Raw genomic sequence first — 11,897 nt, forward strand, 5'->3', positions numbered from 1 at the left:
GTTTCCACCTGTTAATCATCACATGCTGTTCCAAGGAGTGATAGAACCAGTTCCTTCTTCCCAGGTGGGGAAGGGGTTTTATTCAAGGATGTTTCTAGTGTCAAAGAAAGAAAATGCTCCGAGACCAGTTCTGGATCATTCTTTTTTAATTCTGCTTGTGATAGTGTCCAATTTCAAAATGATGTCACTTCACAACCTGTTACCTTCTTCTTCCTCTTTTAAGTTTCTTGGTTACACTAGACTTATCGTCACATTCCTATTCAACTAGACTTTAGGTGTTTCTTAAGGTTTTATGTGTCTGGATCAGATTAGCAGTTCTCTTCCTTAGCCTTTGGACTATCCACTGCACCAGACGTGTTCACAAAATGTTTAGCTCCAGTTATATATCATTGCGGGCTAAAGGGTATCCACATTTTCCATATATAGACAACTTGCTTATCTCTGCAAAGTATTCTTCAAAATGTCAGAAATCTCTCTTTCTTTATGAGAGCTCTTGTACAAACTAAATTCCAAGAAAACATTCAAAAGAATTTCTTGACTCCAGCACAAAGGACTGTGCTCCTGGAATGTCAACTAGACACCTCATTTCAAAGAGCTTTTCATCCACAGAAAAAATAGATCTTTATATCTATTATTAAGATTTTCCACTAAGACTTTGGTCACTGTGAGAGAATACTGCAGGATTTTGAGTCTCATAGCATCTGTGATTTTCATGATGCTCTTGGCAAGACTCCACATGAGAAAGGTCCATTGGTATCAGAATCTTTTTTTGTCCCAGCACCAACACCCTTTATCTTTTTAGATTCCAGTACTGGGGTTAATCAGAAAATAAATCACTTGGTGGAGACAACAGATATCCTTAAATTATAGGACTCCTCTTCTCCCTCCCTGCTTCAAAGCAATCAGTCACCACAGATGTTCAAGAACAGATATAAGCACATAAATATCAAAGAGATGCTTGCCCTTATCAAGCAGCTCAATTCTCTGAGCCATCTTTGGTTCCCAAGACCTCTTCAAATGGTTACAGACAATATACAGTGATGTGGTACATCAACAAGCAAGGGGAACCAGGTTGTGCCCCCTTGCAATCTAGCCATGTTAGAGTAGGATATAGCTTTACAGCACAATCTCACTCTACAGACATCCTGCATTTCGCCAGATCAAAGTCAAGTGGCAGACAATCTGAGCATGGAAGAACAAGCCAGTGCAGTTCTTCGTGCCGGTCCCAAGCCCGGATAAATGGGGAGGGTTACCAGGAAGGGCATCCGGTATAAAACCTCTACCAAATAACATATGTGGACAACAATACAGATTTCCATACCAGATTGGTCAAGGCCCAGGTTAACAACGACTGCCACCAGTACTGTAACCAAGAGGGTGCTGGTGGAAATTGGGCTACTGTTGGCCAAAGGAGAAGAAGAGGGGCAAGGCATGCCCATTAGGAGTGCAGTAGTGAGGGTAGGAACTTTGAATGTTGACAGTATAACTGGTATAGGGAGAGAGCTAGCTGATATGATGGAGAGAAGGAAGGTTGATATATTGGGTGTGCAAAGAGACTAGATGGAAGGGGAGTAAGGCCAGGTGTATAGGAGGTGGGTTCAAATTGTTATATCATGGTGTGAATGGGAGGAGAAATGGGGTAGGGGTTATCCTGAAGGAACAGTATGTCAACAGTGTTTTGGAGGTGAAAAGAGTGTCAGATAGAGTGATGTTTATGAAGCTGGAAATTGATGGTGTAATGATGAATGTTAGTGCATATGCTCCGCAAGTTGGGTGTGAGATGGATGAGAAAGAAAAATTATGGAGTGAGTTGGATGAAGTGGTGGTGAGTGTACCCAAGGGGGAGAGACTGGTGATTGGAGTGGATTTCAATGGGCATGGTAGTGAAGGGAACAGAGGGGATGAGGAAGTGATGGGCAAGTATGGTGTTAAGGAGAGGAATGCAGAAGGTCAGATGGTAGTGGATTTTGTGAAAAAGGATGGACATGACTGTGGTGAATACATATTTTAAGAAGAGGGGGGAACATAGGGTGACATACAAGAGTGGAGGAAGATGCACACAGGTGGATTATATCCTATGCAGGAGGGCCAGTCTGAAGGATATTGGAGACTGTAAAGTGGTGACAGGATAAAGTGTAGTTAGGCAGCATAGAATGATGGTCTGTAGGATGATGTTGGTGATCAAGAAGAGGAGGAGAAGTGTGAAAGTAGTGCTAAGGATTAAATGGTGGAAGTTGAAAAAGGGTGGTTGTGAGGTGGAGTTCAGGAAAGAGTTAAAACAGGCACTGGATGGCAGTGAAGAGTTACCAAATAGTTGAGTAACTACATCAGAGATAGTAAGGGAGACAGCTAGAAAGGTGCTTGGTGTGACATCTAGACAGAGGAAGGAGGACAAGGAGACATGGTGGTGCAATGAGGAAGTACAGGAGAGTATACAGAGGAAGAGGCTGGTGAAGAAGAAGTGGGATTGTCAGAGAGATGAAGAAAGTAGACAGGAGTATAAGGAGATGAGGAGCATGGCAAAGAGAGAGGTGGCGAAGGCTAAGGATAAGACATATGAAGAGTTTTATGAAAGCTTGGACACTAAAGAGGGAGAAAAGGACATGTACCGATTGGCTAGACAGAGGGACCGAGCTGGGAAAGATGTGCAGCAGGTAAGGGTGATAAAGGATAGTGAGGGAAATGTACTCACAAGCCAGGAGAGTGTGTTGAGCAGATGGAAAGAGTACTTTGAGGGGCTGATGAATGAAGAGAATGAGAGAGAGAGAAGCTTGGATGATGTGGGGATAGTGAATCAGGAAGTGAAACAGATTAGCAATGAGGAAGTATGGACAGCTATGAAGAGGATGAAGAATGGAAAGGCTGTTGGTCCAGATGACATACCAGTCAGACGATGCCTAAGGAGTGGAGAAAAAGTGTTTTGTTACCTATTTTTAAGAATAAGGGTGATGTGCAGAGTTGTAGTAAATACAGAGGAATAAAACTGATCAGTCACAGCTTGAAGTTATGGGAAAGAGCAGTGGAAGCTAGGTTAAGAAGGGAGGTGATGATTAGCGATCAGCAGTATGGTTTCATGCCAGGAAAGAGCACTACAGATGTGATGTTTGCTCTGAGACTGTTGATGGAGAAATTTAGAGAAGGTCAGAAGGAGTTGCATTGTGTCTTTGTGGACTTGGAGAAAGCATATGATAGGGTGCCTAGAGAGGAGTTGTGGTATTGTATGAGGAAGTCAGGAGTGGCAGAGGAGTATGTAAGAGTGGTACAGGATATGTACGAGGATAGTGTGACAGTGATGAAGTCTGCAGTGGGAGTGACAGATCCGTTTAAGGTGGAGGTGGGATTACATCAAGGATCAGCTTTGAGCCCTTTCTTATTTGCAATGGTGATGGACAGGTTGACAGACGAGCTCAGGCAGGAGGCCCCATGGACTATGATGTTTGCAGATGACATTGCGATCTGTAGTGAGAGTATGGACCAGGTTGAGGAGACCCTGGAGAGGTGGAGATATGCTCTAGAGAGGAGAGGAATGAAGGTCAGTAGGACTAAGACAGAATATGTGTGTGTGTGAATGAGAGGGAGGATAAAGGAATGGTGAGGATGCAGGGAGTAGAGTTGGTGAAGGTGGATGAGTTTAAGTACTTGGGATCAACAGTTCAGAGTAATGGTGAGTGTGGAAGAGGGGTGAAGAAGAGAGTACAGGCAGGGTGGAATGGGTGGAGAAAAGTGTCAGGAGTGATTTGTGACTATCGGGTACTGGTAAAAGTGAAAGGGAAAGTCTACAAGAGGGTAGTGAGACCAGCTATGTTGTATGGGTTGGAGACAGTGGCATTGACAAAAAGGCAGAAGTCAGAGCTGGAAGTGGCAGAGTTAAAGATGTTAAGGTTTGCACTGGGTGTGACAAGGAGAGACAGGATTAGGAATCAGTATATTAGAGGGTCAGCTCAGGTTGGACACTTGGGAGACAAAGTCAGAGAGGTGAGATTGCATTGGTTTGGACATGTGCTGAGGTGGGATGATGGGTATATTGGGAAAAGGATGCTAAGTATGGAGCTGCCAGGTAAGAGGAAAAAAGGAAGGCCTAAGATAAGGTTTATGGATGTGGTGAGAGAGGACATGCAGGTGGTTGGTGTGACAGAGCAATATGCAGAGGACAGAAAGAAATGGAAACAGATGATCCACTGTGGCAACCACTAATGGGAACAGCCGAAAGAGAAGAAGAAGAAGAAGAAGAAGAAGACAAGCTGAGCAGGACCAGGGAAGCCCCTCATGAATGAAAACTAGCTCCAGGGATCTTCCAAGTTTTGACCCATCTGTGGGGAGTTCCTCATGTAGACCTCTTTATTTGACAGGAATGCTCTTGCATGTCTTTCCACCCTTTCCACTAATATCCAGGGTACTTCTGAAGACTTGTGAGGAATCCCCAGGATCATTGTGGTGACTCCCTTCTGGCCCAGGCAACTGTGGTTCTACTTTCTTTTTCAAATGGCTAGGGGTAATTACCACAAGCTTCTTCTCTGATTAGATCTACTCAGACAAGAACAGTGGTGACTGATACACCTCAACATCATTCAACTTCAACAGACTGCCTGTATGATATGGTCATAATTCTTTTTAGGAACCTGTTCACTGAGGACATGTACCAGTACCCATTCAGGGCTAGTTGTTCTCTGGTATTACAATATTTGATTGAGCTATTATCCTATGGCCTTTCTTTCTACTTTATCAAGCTTCATTTATCGGTAATTTCAGCATATCTGCCAGTGGATCATCTACCTTCAAAGGATTCTCATGTCAAAATGTTTTTGAAAGGGTTTTTCAGAACAGGCTTCAAAGAAAACCAGTCACGCCTTCTTTGGATCTTAATTTTGTGTTACAGAAGCTAACACTTGCACTATTTGAACCAGTTAACTTGGCTGACTTGAGGTTTTTAACATAGAAGACATTTTTTTCTGATTGTTCTGACCTCTGAAAGAAGGGTGTCTGAGTCCCAAGCTCTTATGGTGTGTCAACCCTATCTCATTTCCACAAGAACCGGGTTTCTTTGAGAACTAATCCTTCTTTTATACTTAAACTGGTATCCCATTTTACTTCAAGCCAAACTATGCACTTCCCCATTTTCTTCCCTGAATCCAAACATGAAGAAGAAAGGATACTCCATGCCTTGGATGTTCACAGACAACTCAGGTATTATCTTGACAGAAATAAATCTTTCAGATCTCTGGATCAATTCTTACTTAATTTCTTGTGAAGGCAAAAAGAAGGGGCAACATCTTTCAAAACAGACAATTTCCAAATTGCTGTCTAAGGCTATTAGCTTTTGTTATACTCACCACAACAAAACCTTTTCAGGTAGGGTCAAGGCCCACTCTACCAGGGCCTTGGCTTCACCTATGGCTGTTTGGAAAGGGTTGGTCTTATGTACATACTTTTAGAAAGCTTGGTTCATTCTCTAGGTCTAAATCAGGTTTTGTCATTCTCCAGGGAGTCCTGGATGCTTTTCTTTCCACCCCACAAATGTAGTAAGCTGGGCTAATCTATGCATACAGCTAAGGCTACTACAGTAGTGATCAATGTGATGAACATAGTACAATAGAGTAAGTAAACTTATCACAACATTAGATGTTTGAATGTTCACTGCTGCAATAGATGCTCCCTCACTCCATCCCTCTTGCTTTTGCTGTGTTGCTTATGCCAGGTTGTGGTTATTTATTTTTTGTTCTTCTTAGCATTGTCCTTTCTGGGCTCAGCCTCCCTTCCTCTGCTGGCAGCAAAGCTCTGAAGGGCTTGGTGACCAAACTTGTCTTTTAGTCAGCTCAGCTTAAGCTGCCTGATGGTTTGAGCACATGGAAGGTGCCCTGAAGCTTAGGAAGCTGGCCAGCTGTTATATACTTTGCATGATAGAACCCATTTAGCTAAGGCTACTGCAGCAGTGATCATTCAAACATCTACTGTTATCCTAAGTTTAGTTGCACAATTGTACTTTTACAGACTTGTCATGGGGGCATAAAAACTTCATTTGATGGCTTCTCTCATAGGATTAATGTTGTGAGCTACTAAATGTGGCATGATAGTTCTGGATTTGGAGTCTGTCATCTTCTGTTTGTGAACTGTTTGACTCTGAGTAACTCATTCAACTAGACAGTGCTCCTGAGTCACCCTTTGAAAAGACACTTTTACCTACCAGGTTAGCAAAATGTAAAAAATGTCAAAAATAAATTGTAAGTGGAAGAAAAATTGCAGAAGCGACTGAAGCAGAATGAGAGTAATTAAGGATACTAGTTGTAAGCTCTGTACAGATGTTATTAAAGCATACAGGAGCATGTTTAAATCTTGTAAATTATTTATTATATAAAGAATTCTAAATAATATGTCAATACAAAAGTCAATGGAGTTACAGAATAAGATTATGACAGGTTAATAATCCAGATGAAGGAAGAGGAAATAAAGGAAATAATAAGTGAATAAATCCCCGGATTCCCTGATTTCAATTGCAGAGTAATATTAGCATGAAATAATTTTAAAATCTGCATGAACCCAGCACTGATACCCTAAGTTGCCTGTAAAGGAAAGGTCATAAAACATTTTATTAATGATTCACAACATAAAATCTCTTAGTTTCTCATGAGGGATGTAAAAATAATGTACCTGTATCTTTATCTACTTATATATTTGTATCTGTCTCTCACTCTTTTTCTCTGCCTTTATATATACTTACACAAGTTAAACAGTTCATGTATGTGTGTTTTTATATTAATATTTTATAGAAGATGTACGTGACAATGTATGCAATTGAATCAAAATATTATAAAAGTTGTGGATTTCTATTTCATTGTAAACCTATTAAACTTGTCAGTTTCCAGAATATCCTGTGTCAGTTTATAGAATGTGGTCACTATTATTATTTATTTATTTTTTTATTATAATTCTATCAGTTGCATAATTAACAATCACTAGAAAGGGCAGCCTGTACATCACCACCCTGATGGGGGAAAGAAAGTTCTTCAGCAGGTTGTTAATGTACAGAATTCCCACTGAAAAACAAGTTTGTCACTTCAGGGCATCATATTAAAGTGCTGAGAAAATTAGAAAGAAAAACAAACCACCACCATTTTTATGCTTGTAAATAGGATTTTGTTGTTTAGCTAATGGAAAGTTAAAAAAAAAGAAAAAGTGAATAAAAATATGTGTGTGTGTGTGTGTGTGTGTGTGTGTGTGTGTGTGTGTGTGTGTGTGTGTGTGTGTGTGTGTGTGTGTGTGTGTGTGTGTGTGTGTGTGTGTGTGTGTGTGTGTGTGTGTGGGAGAGAGAGAGAGAGAGAGAGAGAGAGAGGTGCATCTCTGTCTCAGTGCACCTGTCAGTGAGTGCGAGAGTCAGAGAGCAACACAGAATGAATAAGACAGAGAAGATCCATGTGTTTAGAATGTAGGATGCAGTCTATCAATTTACAACCCTTAAAAATAAGAAATGTGAAACTGTAATGTCAGCACTATTGACTGACAGTAATACTCCCAACAAACAAGAACTTGGATGCAAAATCAGGGACAGGTAAGAGGTATAACTCCCTGTGTGTGTGTGTGTGTGTGTGTGTGTGTGTGTGTGTGTGTGTGTGTGTGTGTGTGTGTGTGTGTGTGTGTGTTTCTATGTACATGTCTTGTTTCTGCTTCTGAATGAATGTGTATGTGTGTGTGTGTGTGTGTGTGTGTGTGTGTGTGTGTGTGTGTGTGTGTGTGTGTGTGCGTGCGTGCGTGTGCGTGTGCGTGTGTGTGTGTGTGTATGTATGTATGTGTGCTTGCTTTTATATACACATTAAATACATACATAACTTTTATTATGAATGCAAAATACTTCCTCTAACTGCAATTACATATGCTATACCAAATATGAAATACTAGACGGAGGAACTATTTTACATCAAAATATATTAATAATATATTAATTAATAAAAGTATTTATTAATAAAAAATGCAAAACAGCCCATTCTCTAAGCACAACAATGCCCTTCAGGGTGAGTATTATCAGGGGATTAGCACACTTCCAGGGGTGGTAAGGCCAGAGTCTGTAAAATTCCCCCTGGTCATGCATAAAATCCCTGACAACTCCCACCCTGTCAGACATATTTGATTGCCTCTTGCATGCTATTACTGGCTCTGACTCAGAGCATGACTGCAAAGGCTCCAGGGGACCTGCATGTTTATCCAGTTAACTAACTGTTCCACCTATGACATTACCCGATCCTAGCCAGAACACTGGCCTCCATAACACCATTGGTTTTTATACCCATCAGCTTCTTCTATGCTTATACTTATTATGCCACAGCATGGAAATGGAGAGGCCACTGAAATGCATCTAATTTATTGTTGTGCTACCTATATATATATTGATCTTAGATAATATTGTGCCCTGTATCATATTGCCCTTTATATAATAATCTCAGGGCACAAAAATAAAGCTACATGGTCCCATTCCATCTCCCAGAAAACACATGCATAAGTAAATGCAGGTACATATACATATTTTTTTTTTTTATTTTATTTACTTATTTTATTTTATTGTGTTTGTTAACTGGAATAGAGCACTGATCCACATGGACCCATTTCAGGATCCGCCCAGGTATTTAGATGACAGCATAAAGAACAAAATAATTTACAATCATGCAGTGGATAACATAAGTAAGTATACAACTGTATTATACAGTTCTAGTATAACATAACCAGTTTCATACAAATACTGACATGGAGAATGTGAAATTGGTAACAATGTTGAAGAACTTATACTATTATACAACAAAAGCCAAGAAAAAAAGTTTAATGCATAATTCACAAAGCAAGTTAAAGCACTACTTATTGGCTAAAGCTAAATTCTGTGTTCTTGTGTTAAATATAGTTTATAAATGCAGGTCCTAGTTATAGAAGGTATGAAGGTAGAAAAGGATAAAGATGGAGATACAAACAATGAGGGATGAATGTAAGAGTGAGTGGGCGTCAGCGGGGTGGTTGGCAAGGTATTTTCAGGACATAGGCAAGTAATAGTGCCATAATAATAATAATAATAATAATAATAATAATAATAATAATAATAATTAATAAAGGATGTGAGTGCATCACAAAGGTGAGAAAGAGTCAAAAAGACAAATGTAACTAAATGAGATGTTATTATTTATAATATTTTGACAAATGGAAAGCAATGGCATTTTATTCAAATAAATAGAAAGAAAATGTTATTTTTCAAATGCAGGTTTTTACCTTGACCTGGTTAATCATTGAACTATGTTAAAAAGTGCCCTGTGATAACAGTGCTTAGAAAGAAATATCTCTCCATATCATATTTATTATTGTGATTATCTTAATAAATTATAATGAAAAGCTAATCATTGCATTATATAAATGATTATTTGTGGGGTGATAAGCTTCTTGATGCTCATTTATAAGTCTCTTTAAACCAGCAACCACTTACCATTATTTTAAGTGACTGCATCTTCAGACAATTCACAAAAGCCCGGGCATTTTCAATGGATTTTGCCATTTTGAGCAAGCAGGCTTACATAAATTAAATAAGGAAGCAGGCTATAAACTACTAAGCATTTAATGCTACATTGCATTAGTTTACCAAGTTGTATGCAGTAGTAATTACGAATGAAAAACAAAATTGATCTGTTTCCTTTTTTCTGAAGTGCATTTGTAGAAATGAGTGCAAAAGACATGTCAGTTTGTAACTTACCTAAGCAGGTCACTGCAAACAATAGGAATATCGAAGGCATTTTCAGCATCATCATATTTCTCCAGTTCTTTACTAAAGTGTATGCTTTCTTGTCACTGCCTATAAGCAGAAAAACTCTGTCATCTACATTGTGTGTGGCTCCTATAAGCTTTTCCTTAAATGGTCATATTTTTTAACTGCAGATTTTTTTTCATGAAAGACATATACCACAGGATACGTCACTGTGTACGATTTTGTCTGAGGTCTGTTAAACCGTGTACTGAAGGTACTAATATATTTTAAGATCCAACCACAGAGACAAAGACCACAAAAAAATCTTACTGAAACTGTAGTTACGTATCAGTCAGTTATAGCCACTTAAGCCTGTCACTGTTTAACTGAGGTAGCGCTTCATATTTCTATCTCTTTTTGAATTTGTGAATAAGAGACAAAAAGCTGTTTTCATTTTCTCACAGATTTAATTTTGCTCTTTCAATCAAGATCTCAAATGTTGTGATCTTACTAGAACTAGTGCAAAGCCATCTCTTGCCTCCCAGTTGGAGGTGGGGCCAGTGCATAAAATAAATTATATGCTTTTAATCATAACAGGACAATTTTGTTCATGACATCAGTTTCTTCCAGCACTGTGCATAGTTGCTGGTACTTGTGAATAATTTCTTGTCTTTGCACATTTATATAATGATTGTAAATGTATTCCTTAGATATCATCAGCAAACAGATGGTACTGACAGAATGTGGACAAATGGAGGTGCTAACATTTAATGTCTATGAATATGTCAATGATTCTCTAAATGAGGGAATATGTAACTTTCTGTTCATCATGCTAGAAAAAGTACCTTTCCTTAAAATGTTGGTCAGTATTAATCATAAACTAGTAAAATACAGGAAATGTGTGAGTTGGCTTTTCTAGTGTGAAAGCATCAAATTCTGTGGGTTACACTTGGAAATTATTTAATGTCAGGGCAATGTTTAAGGAAAAGACCATTGCAAATCTTCCTTATGCTCTAAATTCCATTGTTGTGCTGTAAGACAAGAGCTACATGTTGGCAGAACAAGTTGGGCTTCAGTTGTAAATGAACTGCTGGCTGTATCCCCCTCAAGTTATAAGGCTGGGTATGAAGTGGTCAATGTTCAAAACCTATACTGAAAATTATTACTGGACAACTGTATAGTTCTTACATTTGCTTAGTACAAGGAAAAAGGTGAGTTTTTTCTCACAGTATGGGAAATGAAAAGCACATGTACTAAGTGAAACACAGAAAACATAGGAGCCACTACACCTTCTTCTGGCTTTTCCCAGTTAGGGGTTGCCACAGCAGATCACCTGTCCACTCATGATTGGCAGTGGGGTTTTACAGTGTTGAGTTGCCAGTCCAGTGCCCAACCTTCCAGTGAATGAACGCGCACACACCTAGGGCCAATTTGTAATGGCCAATCCACCTACAGCATGTCTTTGGGATGAAACCGGAGCATCTGAAAGAAACCCACGCGACCACAGGGAGGACATGCAGAATCTGCACAGAAGGCACCCCAGCCGCATATCAAACCAGAGAACCTCTTGCTGTGAGGCGACAATGCTAACCACTGTACCACCATGGCATCCATAGGAGCCACTGCACCTCAAAATGTAAATAATGTGCAAGACATCAAATGAGACAGAGAATGTCATTGTTTTCCATAAGAAAGTGGTAGATTCTAGAATGTGAAAATGTCATGTGGTCATTTTCTGTATGAGAAATGATGCAGCCTTTAAACTCTATGAAAAACAGCGACAATGTGTCACAATGTAAAAAAGAAGGAAAAACAAGGTGAATGATATATTATCTTGCACACTGTAGGTAGCAGTAAGGAACTTTGAAAATAAAAGAAAGTGGTAGCAGATAGTATATAGTATATCTGATATGGGGTTTCTGACCCTTGCAAAGGAAATTCAGTGTAAACCATTAAAATGTGAAAATGTGTAACTGGCATGTCTTTGTAATACAAACAAATCCAGCTCAGGTATCCTTTTCATAGGATCATAAGATCATAGGAGGTTACTAGGCTAATGGCCCCAGGGCCCTTACAAGCCTAGTCAAGTTCAACCCGTGTTCCCAAGAGTGTCTGGTTCAACCAGACACTAAAATCAGCACCTACTGACCCTGTCCAAGATGGACATAAATAGTAATAATAATATATCTGT

At 39.4% G+C, this 11,897-nt stretch overlaps 1 protein-coding gene across 1 annotated transcript in view; it reads right to left on the reverse strand.

Annotated features, from left to right (window-relative positions):
- LOC122809625 overlaps positions 1–9,854 on the reverse strand; it is a 352,298-nt gene extending 342,444 nt beyond the window's left edge. Inside the window, exon 1 of the mRNA XM_044081259.1 lies at positions 9,716–9,854. Coding sequence (XP_043937194.1) covers positions 9,716–9,770 — 55 coding nt within the window. The 5' untranslated portion in view covers positions 9,771–9,854. The remainder of the gene's footprint in view (positions 1–9,715) is intronic.
- Positions 9,855–11,897: the final 2,043 nt, after the last annotated feature.

The sequence above is a fragment of the Protopterus annectens genome, chromosome 8.part0, assembly GCF_019279795.1.
Source record: "Protopterus annectens isolate FY-2018-M chromosome 8.part0, PAN1.0, whole genome shotgun sequence".
Lineage (NCBI taxonomy): Eukaryota > Metazoa > Chordata > Ceratodontiformes > Protopteridae > Protopterus > Protopterus annectens.